This window comes from Taurulus bubalis (genome assembly GCF_910589615.1).
Source record: "Taurulus bubalis genome assembly, chromosome: 6".
Taxonomy (NCBI): domain Eukaryota; kingdom Metazoa; phylum Chordata; class Actinopteri; order Perciformes; family Cottidae; genus Taurulus; species Taurulus bubalis.
Window position 1 is genome coordinate 25,038,621 of NC_136594.1, and position 18,181 is coordinate 25,056,801.

General features: G+C 44.0%; 1 protein-coding gene across 1 annotated transcript; it reads right to left on the bottom strand.

Annotated features, from left to right (window-relative positions):
- Positions 1-733: 733 nt before the first annotated feature.
- Positions 734-16,540, bottom strand: kitb (KIT proto-oncogene, receptor tyrosine kinase b; the record flags this gene model as incomplete). The annotated part of the gene is made up of 21 exons (XM_079219296.1): positions 734-868; positions 1,055-1,160; positions 1,315-1,414; positions 1,634-1,745; positions 2,399-2,521; positions 3,040-3,131; positions 3,237-3,304; positions 3,432-3,573; positions 4,113-4,223; positions 6,851-6,955; positions 7,218-7,344; positions 7,949-8,055; positions 8,406-8,593; positions 9,429-9,543; positions 9,680-9,795; positions 9,882-10,071; positions 11,475-11,643; positions 12,621-12,760; positions 14,232-14,516; positions 14,605-14,880; positions 16,486-16,540. 21 exons carry the CDS (start codon positions 16,538-16,540, stop codon positions 734-736), a joined length of 2,862 nt encoding a protein of 953 aa, XP_079075422.1.
- Between the last annotated feature and the right edge of the window lie 1,641 nt (positions 16,541-18,181).

Consider the following 18,181-nt stretch of genomic DNA (forward strand, 5'->3'; position numbering starts at 1 on the left):
AGCTAAGCTAAGCGGCTCCCAGCTTTACCTCCATGCTCGACGTGCATATACCTTAAGGTGGTACCAATCTTCTCGTCTAACTCTCTGCAAGACGCCGGCATTTTTTTAATTTCCCCAAGCTCCAAACATTGCTATAAAAAAAAGGAGACAATTCCGACACCAAACGAGAAACGAAAGAAAAAAAGCTGTCTACTCGTCACAGCATGACTGTGCTTATCTATTCCTCAGTCAAAGGTCTCTATTTCCCCCCCAAAGCGTCTCAAGATGCAATCTGATGATGGTTGAAAGCCAAAACTCCCACTGCCGTTAGATAGCAGACGTCTTATCTGATGGGCGGTTAGTGCTGGAGTCTGCTCTTTATAGGCAGCACCTGAAATACCTACAGAGATCAATAAGCCAATGGGGAGATTACATAGAGGCCAGTGCTGAGAGCGGGGTCGTATATACAGTTGTGTGTGTGTGTGTGTGTGTGTGTGTGTGTGTGTGTGTTGCAGGAAGGCCAGCTTTTAAAAGTTAGTTTGGGCGTTGTTAGTAGTTTACAGAGTGTGTTTGATTCTTGTTGTCTGAGCGGATGAGGACAGGAGAGAATGATCAGAGGTAGGGGGGGCTGTGTGTTTCATAGCAATGTGTGTGTGTGTGTGTGTGTGTGTGTGTGTGTGTGTGTGTGTGTGTGTGTGTGTGTGTGTGTGTGTGTGTGTGTGTGTGTGTGTGTGTGTGTGTGTGTGTGTGTGTGTCAAACATAGTCCAGGAAGACGTCCAGCGTGTTCTGCAGCAGAGGTTGGGTGGGGGCTGTCGTGCTGCAGACTGAGCTCAGCCTCCGCGATGGCGCCCTCTGCTGCTCTGGGTGGCCTGACAGTCTAAGGTACACCTGAGGGAACAACACACATTTGTGAGTTAGCGCGTTTCGAAAAAGACATAGTCTAGGAAATGTGACGAGCCACATCCCAACGTCATATAGGCACAGTAGGCTGAGGATCTTTATTACACTCTTGTGTTTCCTGTCCGCTGATACAGTCCAAAATTGCCACAGAATAATCTCCGAGTCTATACTCACATTCCTGGTATTTTCTGACAGCAGTAGCTCGGTCCTCTCCACCAGTTTCCTGAATGAGGGCCTCTTCAAAGGATCGTGGTTCCAACAGGACAGCATCATGTCATATCTGCAGAGGTGAGAGTGAGATGGCCCAGAGTTTACTGAGATAATAAAGCAAGTGAGAAATAGGGTAATTTCCTCATAGACTTCTTTCTGCAACACCCCCTGCTGGCCACTACAAAGAATGCACATCTTTCATCGGAGGCTGCCACCTGACTTACATCTCGACGGGAGCAAACTGGGGCCTGCTCATCCTGTGGCCGTCTTGAATCATCCGATAAAACACTGAGCCAACCTGCATCCCAGTATACGGGCTGTTACCTGCAACACAGATACATACACTTCAACTACCTTTGAGAAATGAATATCTCAATCTTTGGTAAAAAACGAAATCATCGTGGATTCGTATAATGATATCACAATCAATACAATCTTGCACGGGTTCGTGCTGCTGCTCGGGAGCATCATGGGAGCCTCAAAAAGGGAAAAACAATAATGGCTCAGACATTATGAACCGGATGCGACGGCTGGAGACGTTACCCAGAGAGAAGATTTCCCAGAGCAGGATGCCGTAGGACCACACGTCGCTCTCGAAGGTGTAGACACAGTCGAAAATGCTCTCAGGAGACATCCACTTGACGGGCAGGCGAGCCTGCAGGAGGGAGAGTCATTCTTTATTCTTTTTCTCCAACAAGGTACACATATTCTTATAGTAACGATTAAAGCTGGGGTTGAAAATCTTGAAAAATCATTAAGAGTACGCCACTTTGAAAGAAAGAAAGAAAAACAGCCTATAGTGTTGCACAGCTACAATGACAGCACCAGCTCCAAAGAGCGCTAAATCAAGAGGAACGGCCGCCAAGTCATCAACACTGACAGCCCGTCCCTTCAGGCCTCCCTTAAGCCACGCCCCCAGAATCATATCAGAATGAACGTAAACAACAAATATGACTATATAGAGTGCAGCTGAAGCGCAGTGAGGGTTATGCTGCCAAATTGCTGTTGGAATGCGATAAGAATTTTACAAATATAACAAAAATGTGAAGAGACGATTCCCATCCCTGTCTTTAATTGACTGGTGGAGAGAGAGAGAGAGAGAGAGAAAATAAACGGCAGCTATTCTCATACTCGATTAATAATTCATTGTAGTCTTTCAAGCGATAGCTGGCACTAAATCCCGTTATGATTTTGTACTATTTTATCTTCAGTTTTTTGGAGTATTGACCGGACAAAACAAGCAACTAGGAAGGAAGAGGAAGAGGAAGAGGAAGGATGACGGGTGAAAGAAGTGACAGGCAGACTCACGTTGCCCCGGAGCACATAGCTGGCATCAGTGGTGATGTCCCGTGCCAACCCGAAGTCACAGATCTTTGCCACCCGGCCGTGAGTCAGCAGAATGTTTCTGGCTGCAAGATCCCTGTGGACACACTGAAAACACACACACACACACACACACACACACACACACACGCACACGCACACACAGCAGTGAGTATTGGAACAGGTTCTGCAGCGAGTGAGTGACATGCAGCACGCGTGTACCAATGAGGCGGGGCGTGTTTGACTTGCTACAACCAATACAAACACAAAAGGCATATTGACAGTAAAACTACTGTGTCTGTGTATATATATATATATATATATATATATATGGCAAATAAAAACTATCTAAAGGTTTTAGTACCGTTTCAGTAGTCAAACGTGCATAAATAGTGTTTGATTTAACAAAAGCAACAAAAATGCAGTAGCAATGAATCCGGAGGGTTTTAATTCAAATTGTATCCCTTCTTGTGCAGGAGCTGCTTCTCTACTTGAATGCATCTTCACCACGCTTCTCTCTGAATGCACGGCCGCTACAAGCCGACGACAACGCACATGCCTCCCATTACGGCTCTATAAATAAATAAATAAATAAATAAATGGCGCACGGCCGGTAAAAGCCTTACGTTCTTGGAAGTAATGTACTCCATTCCCTTGGCCACCTGGTAGGAAAAGCTGAGGAGATCTTCGGCGTCCAGAGACAGATCCTCTGCATCGCCTAAAGGAAGAGGACGCGGTCAGACGGCGTCAGGCGGTCAGTGTGTGTGTGTGTGTGTGTGTGTGTGTGTTTGTTGAAATGCACGAGGAGGAAATGACTTTCTACCTGACTGGGAAGACCGTTCTTTCTCAGAGGGACGCATGGGGACGTATTCTGAACCAGCCACCTCTCCGCTACACACACACACACACACACACACACACACACACACACACACACACACACACACACATACACAATCATTAAATGGGAAAAATGTTTTGCAGTCGCAGTCCCCATCCTGATAGCACACATGCCCACCTCGCTGCAGGCTCTTTTTGGTTCGACACGTTGCGATAGTAACCATCGCCGACTTGGGAGTTGAGGAAGGCCTCTCTTTTTCTGCGCAGGAAGTTGAGGAGGTCGCCATAGCAACAGTACTCTGTGATCACCAAGATTGGGCCTGAAAAGAGATGAAAAGAAAAAAAACTCACTCGCTGATATTCTTCTTTTGTAAAGCGACCCAGAACAATGAGCAGAGACTCAGAAACACGGCGCTGAAAGGACGACGGTGTCAGGTTGGTACACTCCACTCCTCCAATGAAGGATTTGAAACTTGTTGCACAGATTTGTTTCGAAATTTTTGCAAATCTGGATTCGTCACGCCCAGGTGTTCCCGCGCTTCTCCCCCAGCAGCACCCTCGTGCTCGCTCGTGTGCCAATCCAATTAAAACTGCTTCATGATCAATGCGGGTTCGTCCCGGCAGGTGCAACGTATTGACCGACTGCGCAGTAAATGCACGACCAGTCAAACCGCATCACGTTTTTGCATCACGGGCCATTATCCGATTTTTTTCCTCTCCACGGGAGGTCAATACCGGCGGGGCATGACAGCAAGTCAATACACGACCACAAGACACACAATCAGTCAATACAATAGATGATGAACAAGCAAAGTGCTGGAAAGTGAACTCTCCGAGAGCTGAGTGGGGAGGCGCTCACCTCCGACGGTGCAGGCGCCCAGCAGGTTCACGATGTTCACGTGGTTCCCCAGGTAGCTGAGCACCTTCAGCTCCGACATCAGCGCCTCCTTCTCCGTGGCGTGGGCGTTGGCTGTGGGACATCAGCACGGTCATTTAGGAACCTTACGTTGCTGCACTACATATTGTGTACTACATAGTGCACTTTATATAGTGTACTACATAGTGCACTTTATATAGTGTACTACATAGTGTATTACATATTGTGTACTACATTTAGTGTACTACATAGTGCACTTTATATAGTGTACTACATAGTGCACTTTATATAGTGTACTACATATTGTGTACTACATAGTGCACTTTATATAGTGTACTACATATTGTGTACTACATAGTGTACTACATAGTGTATTACATATTGTGTACTACATAGTGCACTTTATATAGTGTACTACATATTGTGTACTACATAGTGTATTACATATTGTGTACTACATTTAGTGTACTACATAGTGCACTTTATATAGTGTACTACATAGTGCACTTTATATAGTGTACTACATAGTGTATTACAAATTGTGTACTACATTTAGTGTACTACATAGTGTATTACATATTGTGTACTCCATTGTGTACTATATATAGTGTACTACATAGTGTACTACATAGTGTATTACATATTGTGTACTACTTAGTGTACTACTTAGTGTACTATATATAGTGTACTACATAGTGTATTACATATTGTGTACTACATTTAGTGTACTACATAGTGCACTTTATATAGTGTACTACATAGTGCACTTTATATAGTGTACAACTTAGTGTACTACATAGTGTACAACTTAGTGTACTACATAGTGTACTACTTAGTGTACTACTTAGTGTACTATATATAGTGTATTACATAGTGTATTACATATTGTGTACTACTTAGTGTATTACATATTGTGTACTACTTAGTGTACTACTTAGTGTACTACTTAGTGTACTACTTAGTGTACTACTTAGTGTATTACATATTGTGTACTACTTAGAGTACTACTTAGTGTACTACTTAGTGTATTACATATTGTGTACTACATAGTGTACTACTTTGTGTACTACTTAGTGTACTACATAGTGTACTATATATAGTGTACTACATAGTGTATCACATATTGTGTACTACATAGTGTACTACTTAGTGTACTACATAGTGTACTATATAGTGTACTACATAGTGTACTACATAGTGTACTACATAGTGTATTACATATTGTGTACTACATAGTGTACTGTATATAGTGTACTACATATTGTTCTATATATTGTGTACTACATAGTGTATTACATATTGTGTACTACATAGTGTACTACTTAGTGTACTACATAGTGTATTAGATATTGTGTACTACACATTGTACTACATAGTGTACTACATAGTGTACTACATAGTGTACTACATAGTGTACTATATATAGTGTATTACATATTGTGTACTACTTAGTGTATTACTTAGTGTACTACTTAGTGTACTACTTAGTGTACTACTTAGTGTACTACTTTGTGTATTACATATTGTGTACTATATAGTTTACTACTTAGTGTACTACTTAGTGTACTACTTAGTGTATTACATATTGTGTACTATATAGTTTACTACTTAGTGTACTACTTAGTGTACTACATAGTGTACTACATAGTGTATTACATATTGTGTACTACATAGTGTACTATATATAGTGTATTACATATTGTTCTATATATTATGTACTACATAGTGTATTACATATTGTGTACTACTTAGTGTACTACATAGTGTACTATATATAGTGTACTACATAGTGTATCACATATTGTGTACTACATAGTGTACTACTTAGTGTACTACATAGTGTACTATATAGTGTACTACATAGTGTACTACATAGTGTACTACATAGTGTATTACATATTGTGTACTACATAGTGTACTGTATATAGTGTACTACATATTGTTCTATATATTGTGTACTACATAGTGTATTACATATTGTGTACTACATAGTTTACTACTTAGTGTACTACATAGTGTATTAGATATTGTGTACTACACAGTGTACTACATAGTGTACTACATAGTGTACTACATAGTGTACTATATATAGTGTATTACATATTGTGTACTACATAGTGTACTACTTAGTGTATTACTTAGTGTACTACTTAGTGTACTACTTAGTGTACTACTTAGTGTACTACTTTGTGTATTACATATTGTGTACTATATAGTTTACTACTTAGTGTACTACTTAGTGTACTACTTAGTGTATTACATATTGTGTACTATATAGTTTACTACTTAGTGTATTACATATTGTGTACTATATAGTTTACTACTTAGTGTACTACATAGTGTACTACATAGTGTACTACATAGTGTACTATAGTGCACCGTGTTTGCTGCCAAAGTGATATGAATGTTATTTTCCTTCCATGTATGTAAATGCTTACGTCTTTAGTTGGTTATCATGCTTTTCATAATAGTGCTAGTATATGGAAAAATATGAATTATATTGCACAAACCTAATAAGTACCCATCATTTTCATGATAGAGACCTGATACGTTTTGATAAATATTGTTATAAGTTATAAGTTATAAAAAAAAGAACCTTTGAACTCTACCGTGGACTGTTCTTTGGACACAGCCTCAGAGAGCGAGAGAGATCAAAACAGACCAACACACACACACACACACACACACACACACACACTCACACACACACTCACACTTACGTTTGAGCATCTTAACAGCGACGGTTGTCACCGTATCTGCGGAGCAGAGTCCATATGCTGTGGCCCTCACGACCTTTCCAAAAGCCCCGGAGCCCAGAGTCTTACCTGTGGGAACACACACACACACGCACACGCACACGCACACACACACACACACACACACACACACACACACACACACATCGTTATCATTTCACACTTGATTTCAGACAAATACTCTAGCTTGAATAAACATCTGACATCATTCCCCTTTGTCCTCAGCAGATTGAATATGGAAATCAATATTCTACAGTGAAGCTCAAACAGCCACGAGGCATAAAAGTGCTTTTTTTTTTTTACAGCTACACAAACACGGGCGCCGTCCTACCAAAGCGCAGTTTCTGTCGAGGGAACTCCCACTTGGAGTCGTACGGCAGCTGAGTGGGGTCAATGTACACGTAGTTGTTGCCGTGGATACTCTCGATGACCTTCCACTGGATTTGGAACTTTGGTTTCTGTTCAAGTTTGGAGAGAGAGAGAGAGAGAGAGAGAGAGAGAGAGAGAGAGAGAGAGAGAGAGAGAGAGAGAGAGAGGGTGTGTATCAACTTCATGTGCTCTTTAGCTGTTCGCTGATTGATGATCACCGCCATGAATCCACTCGTTCTCAAGGGAGTCTGACTCATCTGGATGCAATAAGAGCAGCCCGTCGTGTGTGTGTGTGTGTGTGTGTGTGTGTGTGTGTGTGTGTGTGTGTGTGTGTGTGTGTGTGTGGCAAATAAATGTAGTGTCAAAAAGAAGGAGAAAAAGAAGCCATAAACCACAACATGTCTGCACTCTGAATGGCTGATTGGTTCATTTCTAATTCATTAGGACACATTCATATCGGTTCAAAGGACATATTTCCGCCACAAAAAGCAACAAAATAAACTACTCTGATCTCAGAAAGATGCCTCGAACTTAAAACGTACGATAATCGAGATGGAGGCGCGAGCCACTAGTTAATGAGAGCGGGCCTTTTTGCCAGAAACTCCTACAGACATTTACTTTTCTCCACGCCGGTGGATGAACTTAATTTCACGCCTCTCTCATGCTGAAGTTTGGTTCGCTTCCCCGTCTTACCTGCACGTATTTATAGAGCAGCACCACCAGAATGAGGCTGAGCACGACGCCGGTGGCCACCATGCCGGTGAGAAGAGGAGTGAAGAGCTCATGGGGGACGATGCGCTCTGAGGGGAGACACACACACACACACACACACACACACACACACACACGGCAGAGGTAATCATAAATCACGCTGGAGTACACAGACACTACACACTAAGGTGCTCACAGGGCCCCAACTTCATCTCTCCTCCTCCTCCTCCTCATCCTCCTCCTCCTCCTCCGTGTCAAGACGGACAGCTGCAGCAGTGGTGTTTAGTTTGTGTGCCGGGGATAAGCGAGTCCACGCCATATAATCCCAGCCTGCATAGTCAGCATCTACTAATCTCATTCAATCTGCGCCACACAACTGGCCGTCACCGACACATGCTCAATGTGTTTGTCTGTGTGTGTGTGTGTGTGTGTGTCGCACCACTGATGGAGAACAGCGTGTAGGCCTCCTCCCCCTCCGTGCTCGCCACACACTCCAGGGTGGTGTAGTGCGCGTGCTCCTTGCTCACGTTCAGCCGGCCCACCACCTCGCCCCGGCCGAAGGTGGTTTCTGTCACTATGGCGACGTCCAGAGTCTCCCATTGGGTGGCATTGGGCAGGTGGGAGCACCTGTTGAAGGGGTTATGAAGTTGTTTAAGGTTACATGTTCCGCTCTTGGTTTTAGCACAGGGACATTGCAGCCACAGCTCTCTGCACTATCCAATCGATTCATTGTTCAGCCAATAAAATTCCCAAATAATATTAAAACCAAAGCTCTTAACGTCTGAAACTGCTCATATCGTGTTGACCAGCAGTCAAAATCCGGCCGGCTTAGTTGTCTGAATACTAATAAGACTATGAGATCATATAAAGCAGCGTTTTCCCATGAGCCTCTACTGTGTTCTCAGAGGAACTGCCAGACAAAACAACAGAAGGTGTCGGAGATTATTGGGAGTAAAATGCTCCGAAGTCACACTGCTGTTCAGTTTCAGTTTGTAAACGGCAGAAAACAATTGTATTTCAAATATGTATGTATGTATATATATATATATATATATATATATATATATATATATATATATATATATATATATATATATATATATACACACACACAGTATATATAATGTATACTTATATGTAGAAAGGTACATTTAAATGCATGAAACAATGTTTCTTATTTCATTTTACTATTTTGTATTTATTATTACAAAATCTACATGAATCTGAACTAATAAAAGAGGAGAAACAGGAACATTTAAGCTACTGAAAAATAATGCGATACTTCATAATGTGATGCAGTATATTTTTCAATGATTTGAGCCATTTGTAAAGTCTGTTATTACATCATCCCTTTCTACATAATCGAATCAAAATGAAGACCGAGCAGCAAGATAAAACATTAAAGATGTCAAAGCCATTTTAATAAAGTAAATAACGCATAATAAACATGTTTTAGGCGTACCTGGTGTGGGGACGCTCACAGAAGTACCAGCTTATCTTCGGGACTGGGAAACCGGAGGCGATGCACCGCACCTGTCCATCAACAGGGCCTTCCTGGGCGATGATAACCGGCGGGCCTTGGAGGGGAAAAGGTGGGCAGATTGATAACAAAAATATATGATAATAATAAAAAGAGACACACATATTTAGCATGGAAAACATATACATACTAAGGCAACTGAGTGCAACGCATTAACTGTGAAAGCCACTTACTGATGACGTACACGTGGAATAAATGGTCGACAGACGCATCCTCGTGGCTGGCCGAGAACTGATAGATCCCGCCCTCCGAGCCGACGACCCTCACGAGTCGGAGCTCGCTGATGAGTCTGACGAAAAACAAAACGCCATTTTCTTTCCCCTTCTAATTCTGCGTGTAGCACTTGCAATTGGACCAGCGAGCCTCCCACCGTACCTGTATTTGCGGCGGTGGACGGTGACGACGTGCTCCGTTGTGTTGAGGAGCCGCTTGCCGCCGTGGGACCAGAACAGGGAGCTCGGGGCGGGGTAGGCGTTGAGTTCCACTCGGAGGCTCAGGCTCTCGCCCTCCTTGACGTCGGCCCGGACCGGACCCAGCCTTCCAAACATGGTGATGAAGCCCTGGTCTGGAGGGACATCGGAAAACACACATCCTTAAAGGAAAAGCCCACGTGTTCACGTCATCTAAGTAGCCGAATGTTGTAGATAAGCAAAGGTTATACAGTAGATGCTACGTGTGTCATCCGTGTTTCCTTGTGTTGAATGCCTTGAAGATACCTTCTTGTGTTTCTTCGACCCACAACGTCCACCTGTATTTCAGTTTGTCATTTCCCAAATTCTAGGTAAAAAGTTAACTATTTAGCTCCTATAGCTACTGTATATAAAGTTAGCTATTTAGCTACTATAGCAACTGTATATACAGTTAGCCATTTAGCTACTATCGCTACTGTATATAAAGTTAGCTATTTAGCTACTATAGCTACTGTATATAAAGTCAGCTATTTAGCTACTATAGCTACTGTATATACAGTTAGCTATTTAGCTACTATAGCTACTGTATATAAAGTTAGCTATTTAGCTACTATAGCTACTGTATATAAAGTCAGCTATTTAGCTACTATAGCTACTGTATATAAAGTCAGCTATTTAGCTAATATAGCTACTGTATATACAGTTAGCTATTTAGCTACTATAGCTACTGTACATAAAGTTAGCTATTTAGCTACTATAGCTACTGTATATACAGTTAGCTATTTAGCTACTATAGCTACTGTATATAAAGTTAGCTATTTAGCTACTATAGCTACTGTATATAAAGTTAGCCATTTAGCTACTATAGCTACTGTACATACAGTTAGCCATTTAGCTGCTATAGCTACTGTATATAAAGTTAGCTATTTAGCTGCTATAGCTACTGTATATCAAGTCAGCTATTTAGCTACTATAGCTACTGTATATAAAGTTAGCCATTTAGCTGCTATAGCAACTGTGTATAAAGTTAGCCATTTAGCTACTATAGCTACTGTATATAAAGTTAGCCATTTAGCTACTATAGCTACTGTATATAAAGTTAGCTATTTAGCTACTATAGCTACTGTACTATACCTACCTACATCGGTTTTTATAAGAGCGACCAAATAGTTCATGATCATTGGTGTAAAATATTCATTGGTGTCCACATAATACACGTTTCTACCGTTATTTATTCAGGGGCGTTTCACTGAGATTGTTCAGCGTGTTCACGGTCTGGTCCAGTGGCACTCTAGTTGTGGGTTAAGGGTCTCGCTTGCAGGGCAGTTTCCAAAACCCAGATTCCTCTCCAGTTTGCAACAAAGCCCAAGTCCCTTTGGGGATGAGTGTTCCTGTGATTTAGACTCTCGACTAAACTCTTAAGAAGGGCGAAGAAAGGGCCAAAATCAACCCTTGCTATATACTTGCTTCTTATTTTACTACTATCTCTTGCTGCTGTAATTCTGCAATTTCCCCAATACGGGCCTAATAAAGGAATATCTTATCTTATCTTACTCACCTCGGACATCCAGCTGCAGCGCTGTGCCGCTGGTGCCTCTCTCGTTGTGGGCGCGGCAGCGGTAAGTGCCCGAGTCTGATTGGTTGACGGCTGCGATCAAGAGGGAGGTGGCGCGTTGGTATCCGCGGGAACCCGACAGGATGTGCGAGGTGTGGGCTTCATCAGGGTGCTGCAGGGTACAGGGGGAGGGGCAAAGGTCAGCGGGTACAACTTTACACGGATCCACTGTTTTCATGGTGGCATGCTTCAGACGGGTGCGTTTCTCTCGTGAGGTATGGCTGTGTTTTAAATGGCGGCTCGCTGCTATCGGCGCTAATTGTGGGAACTACGCCAAAAGCGCTGGCCGAGCTACCAGTGTTAACCTGGGGGCTGTAACCACCGTGTGAGAGCAGAGCAGCCAGTGGGGCGCGTGCACTAACATGCACTAAAAGCATACACACTCAGGTAGATACTCTGCCATATCTTTACATAACAAATAGTTGTTTGCTGAGTATAATAACGCTCTGAATCCCATATATTGCATACCCAAACTAAAAAATCTCTGCAACCACTATTTGAATAATGTTGGTGTTATAATAAAAGAGTATAATGTGAGTTGTGTGTTCAGATGTGTAAATATCAGTCTATATGTTACTGGTTTTGAGTAAATGAAGAAGTGAATTAAACAGTTTTTATAGCAATATCTGCCATATGGGCCCCACAGTTTTTAACAGGTTTTAAAACAGCTGGCATAATTGTTATTCTTTTATCCAGAACTATATAGCAAGGATTTGCCACCAACCAAACTCACCAACAATGATCTATATTTCAAAAGATAATTTATGAATTTAGGTATACTGTATCAGGTATACTATTATTTACCTAAAAACTGTTATTATTATTATGAAAATATGTGAGAAAGATCGGTATCAACTTTTTTATTTAATTTGTTGTCAATAAAACACCAACATCCCACGAATATTACTCAGGGTTTGACCTCAGTGTCCTCTACAGTCTTGATAACAAATCTGACTTCAGTGTAAATATCTCTCCGTGTCTTGGATTGGCACCCAGAGGGTTAATGTAACGAGTCAGATTCCCACCCTGACACTCAGTCACCCGGACATAAAGAGGCCGAGGAGGAGTCCACCCCTTCATCAATCTCACCGCTGCTGGAGGGAAATCCCACTTGACACTGAAGTCCGGGTTGACGTTGGTGGAGCTGCAGGTGATCTCAAACCGCTCTCCTCGCCTTAGGATGACGGAGTCTTTCTGGGACAGCGTGATCCCCGGAGGCACCTCTGGCACTGTGTCAAGAGACGCAGAGGCAACATTACCGTGACGGATGTAGTGGAGTGACTCATTTAAACTCACCAGTGGTTGCGTGTTATTGAGCCGCCTGAAAGGACCGTATCCGTATCCGATGCCTATAAGACCCTGAGAGGGCGTGCGCCTCCAGTTAGTGGACAAACACTCACTAATGACAATACACACACACACACACTAGGCACTAGGCACAAGCACTAGGATGTGTGTGTGCAGACACTTGCACGTACATAACCCGGACTATTATTTTCATAGACATTTAATGCCTGCCGACGTCACTTCAGGGCCTGTTTGACGAAGATAATTCTGTTTACACCAGACACGGCCTTCATGCACCTTTACAGAGCTTTGTTCGGTGCTGGGCTCTAATCCCTCCTCCCTCCCTCGCGTCTCTTTTCTCACTCCTCTCCATCAGTCAGAAGGACACTGCGCCCCCCGGCTCCTCCCGGCTGGTTTCTGTTTTGGACTTCTTCCCACTGCGGACGGGGACTGAAAAATGCTGATGCAATGCAGGGGACAAGTAGAAATGTGATCGGTTCCGACTGACACAGAGAAATGCTTTCATGGTTTCATTTCCTATTAATATTGCTCTGAAAAGCTGTGAGCCAACCCTCTTCTGCCAAAACACATCTGCAATGTGGATGGTCGGCGTGACGTCCCCTGCTCTCTGCCAGGATGCATTATTGGTGGAAGATTTGTTCACCACTCTGCTGGCCTGTTGGGGCCTCCACTTTGGCTTCAGGCTGAAATATCCACAGCAACTATTCTACTGATGACGTTTTCCTCTGGCATTAACAGTCCCCAGCCAGGGGGATCCACGCTGACTTTGGTGACCACTTTAAATGTTCACAATACTTTGTTTTGTGAGCAAACAACCTACAATACTAATGACATTCTGCCTTGGGACCATATCCCAACCCGAACAATGGTTTTGTACACTGTCCTCTGCAAATCCAAGGCCAGAATGGCCCTAAAAACTTGTGATATGTTTTTCCACTTCGTATGATAATGTGTGTCAGAAGAAGATATTCTATTCACCATTATTGTCTTCACATCTGTTTGTTGTTTTTCAAGAATGAGCAGCTGTGAGGTTTCTGGTCAGGATCACTTTATTCTGTGTGCACTCCACTGTTTACTCTGACTGACGCGAGTATTGGGGACATTTGCATTATGGATCCGGCCCTCAAGGCTTCAGCTAAAAGGCAAACGCTTTGGCTGAACCTTCCACTGACTCATTGCTGGGAGGCTGCAAGAGGCGTAACTTAATTTACAAGCTCTGACTTTACAGATCTGCCCTCAAAACTCTGCCCTGTGAAGATGACAGGAGCTTCTCCGTTGCCTCTCGCCTTTTAGCTTAACCATCACCCAAATGACACAATCTAGTGAACCTCTGCCACAAGATGAATCACCAAACACTGGTAGAGGTTTTGGGAAACAGGAACTCTCCCTTACCGAGTCGTACGTCCACAGTGTACTGGCTCGACGTCACTTTGTCCCCGGCGAGCTGCCCGACGCACACGAAGCAGCCCTCGTACTCCTTCCTCACGCTGCTGATGGTGACGCCCCGCTGGGGGTCGCTGTGGTAACTCACGCCGGGCGGCAGCGGCCGTCCATCGCAGGTCTCCAAGGCCAGGAGGGTGACCTCGGGGTCGGTCACGAGGCAGGGGATGGTGCAGTTGTCCCCCGCGCGCACCAGGATGACGTTCACCATGGTGCGCTGGAAGGCGTTCTGGGGGTCTGAGGAGAACGGGAGGGAGATTGGCGTATTGATTAGACGCAACACACACACACACACACACACACACACCACCTCAAAAACACGCACCTTTCACGTATACGTAGACGGAGCTGTGTTCCAGCGTGCTGTTGTTGACGCACACGTAGCGGCCCATGTGGTAGGCCTGTGCCGCCGCCACCGTGACGTAGGCCGCTCCGTCCTCCTCCACCTCGCCCTCCAGCCGACGAGTTCGCCCCCTCTGCCACCTCAGCCTGGACGGGGCGCCGGCCGCCGTGGCGTTGTCACGGCAGCGCAGCTCCAGCCTGCCCCTCTTGGGAACCACGACGTGGGGCCCGCTGGGGGAGATGACCGGCTGGCACCAGACTTTGAAGACAGAGCACACGCATGGCGGTAATGTGGAGGACGTGTACGGTGATGTGTACGGCTTGATTATTTGAAAGACTGTGAAAGGGGGTTCAGTACAGATACGGCACATAAAAGGGAAAGAAACTGACACTGATGTGGATTAACTACGCTATCCGGGAGGAATCGCAAGAAAGAGATAACAGCGAAAAGGAGCTTAAACAGGACAAGGCAACCAAAGATTGTCGTCGTTAGCGATCCGTTTACAGATTATTTTGGAGGTGAATTCTTTAGTTGTCCAGACTATAAAATTCCCACCACAGTTATGTGCATACGTGATGGTTAAATGGGACGTTATGATTGGCACACAGCCCCTCAGGACAGAGTGCTATCAAACCACCACGGCTCAATTGAGCAATCAATAATTATGATCTGTCTACCCGCTGAGTAATCATGCATTAAGGCCCCTGTATCCACTCCCTTAAGATGAGTGTGTGTGTAGCAAACCAACAGATTTTCAGTTAGCCCCCCCCCCCCCCCTTCCACTTCTGACTTTTGTTTTTCTTTCAGATTTCCACATGATAGGCGCCATTTCGAGAACAGGATTTTCATGTGACTGTTGTGCCTTCGGGGGCTGGAAGCCGGGGCCCGAGAAGTCAAGGAAGAGAAGCATTGGGATGCAAAAAAAGAAGAAGAAGGAGAAGAAAGAAAACATAAAATATCAATAACTGTGTTTGTGCAGGCTGCAAAGGGCATGTTCTGTAGCCTGCCACTGCTGTGAGACAGTTGGTGCTTGAGTAGGCAAAACAAAAAAGGTTTCAAACAGAACCTGAGGCTGTGTTATATGAAGAACACACAAGGCTGCTATCATCACAGCAGGCAGAGTTGGGTAAATGTCAAGGTGCTGTTGGGTGTGTTTGGTGCACAAAGACGTGCGTGTTTCAGGCTCTTCTTTGTTCCTTCTGCTGGCACAACTTTATCCCCTTTTTATTTTCGATGTCATAAATTATTAATCGTCCTTGAACACACACACGCACGCACACGCGCGCGCGTGCACGCACACACACACACACACACGCACACACACACACCTGTTGGCTGCCAAAGGCATCTCCCTCGCAGGCTATGTCAACCCAAACAGTGTAGTTATGCAAATACTGATGTGGAGACGCGCGCGGACAGGTCGATCCACTGCACCGTTAAACGCACTTGGGTGTTGAAAGTCGCCCACGCTTCCAGAAACAACGTGGAGACAATGTGTGAGCGCAAACCGCACTATGATACACGCTGCTATATATATTAAAACTGTTCACACCTGATTCAGTGTAATTAAGGAAGGAAAATAGTTTAAATAGTTACACTAACAACATAGGCAATCATTTGGAGACAGCAACACTTCAGTGAAATGAAAATACTCTAATACTCTAATACAAATGCGAGAAAGAATATTAAAATAACAAAGAAATCTGAAGTCTGCTTTCATATCCTAAGATATAGCACTTAACCCAGATGAGGCTATATTGTGAGGTGATACAATGAGGTCACTATAAAGTCATCATTGCGCACACAGACACGCCACGAGTCGTTAAAAGCGATATTGAAGCAGCAGTCCACTTGTTTTCTTACCTGTTAGTGGCAGCAGAACCAGATAAGAGGCGAAAGCCAGCCAGGGGCATCTCATGGTTAGAGGCGCGTCTGAAGCTTTAAAAAAAATAAAAAATGTAAAAAATGTTTTGACACTATGCTCCAAGCGCTTCAAGTGAAGGAACGAGCATCCTGAGTGTATCCATCCAGAGAGCAGGTAGACCTCCACCACGCTGGACGCACGCACACGCACACACACACACACGCAGAATGATCTCGCACACGGCTGCGACTCAATCCCCCTCCAGCCCCCCTCCCCTCCTCCCAGATGGATTTCACTGGAGCTTAAAGACACAGTGCAGCCTCTCCTCTGGAGTCCTGCCACTCCTTTCCGTCCCGCATTGGCTGGAGAGCGGCCAAGGTGATGAGTCGGTTATTACCGGGAGGCAGAAGAAAGAACACAACACCCGGATCTCTTCCAGCCTTCACTCAGCTTTTTTATTTTTTATTTTTACACAGTCATTGGGAGAGAAAATGTCAATGAACTCTCTGGCTGGCTCGTGTTTTTCAGTGGATGACTGTAAATGTTTATGCAGCCTCATGGCGGGTGACAAGCAACCTTCTCACACTTGATGACAGCTCTCTCTCTCTCTCTCTCTCTCTCTCTCTCTCTCTCTCTCTCTCTCTCTCTCTCTCCCTCTCTCTCCCTCTCTCTCTCTGGCAGGAGTTTCCCTGTGTGTACAGAAACCTGTCCAGTTTGTGATGCGTTTCCCACACACACACACACACACACACACACACACACACACACACACACACACGCATACACACACACACACACACACACACACACGCATACACACACACACACACACACACACACACACACACACACACACACACACACACACACACGCATACACACATATTTAATCAATTTAATATCCCAATAGGAGTTAATAAACGCTCTTGGCTGTGTGTACCACTTACACACTCAATATTACATGTGTGGCATCAGTCAAACGAGACTTCATTGCATGTTTTGAATAGTGTAACTCTTAGGGGAAGTATTAAAAAGTAAATAAAAATAAACAGGGGCACCTGAATTAATCCAAAACACAAACGTTTGTGTTTTTGCCTTCATAGGCCAAAAACTTCCATTTTTTTGTAGGTCTTCATAAATGTATTATTTGCTATAAATAGGAATCCCCAAATTACTTATAATGTTGCATTTGTTAGGGTAACCCTTTAAATTGGTTGGGGGCCGCCGCCTGCTCTGCCCCGGCTTGGTAAATCCAGTTTTAGGGAGGAGGTCTCTATACCGAGACACTGTGATAAACAAAGTGGTGACACAGGACCAACAGTGTGCAGGATTTCTCAATCCTTCTTCGCCATAAACCCCAAAAGCATCGTCAAAGATCATGAAGATGACTGTTGGGCTGTGACAACATTCACATATTAATGTAAGAGAAACACATTGAAGTCATTTGCCACTTAATTCACTTTATGCCTCATTGGCTCTGCATATTTAAGTGTGTGTTTGTGTGTTTGTGTGTGTCTGTGTGTGTGTGTGTGTGTGTGTGTGTTTGCATGGGTTTGGTTATGTGTGTGTTTCCTGTAGCTCCAGAGGAATATGTGAGAGGACACTGGGGCCGTTGTGTATTTTTTTCTTTTCTTACACACATGATTAATCTCTAACCTCACCGCCTCAGGGCGTTATGACTTTTTTTCAGCACAT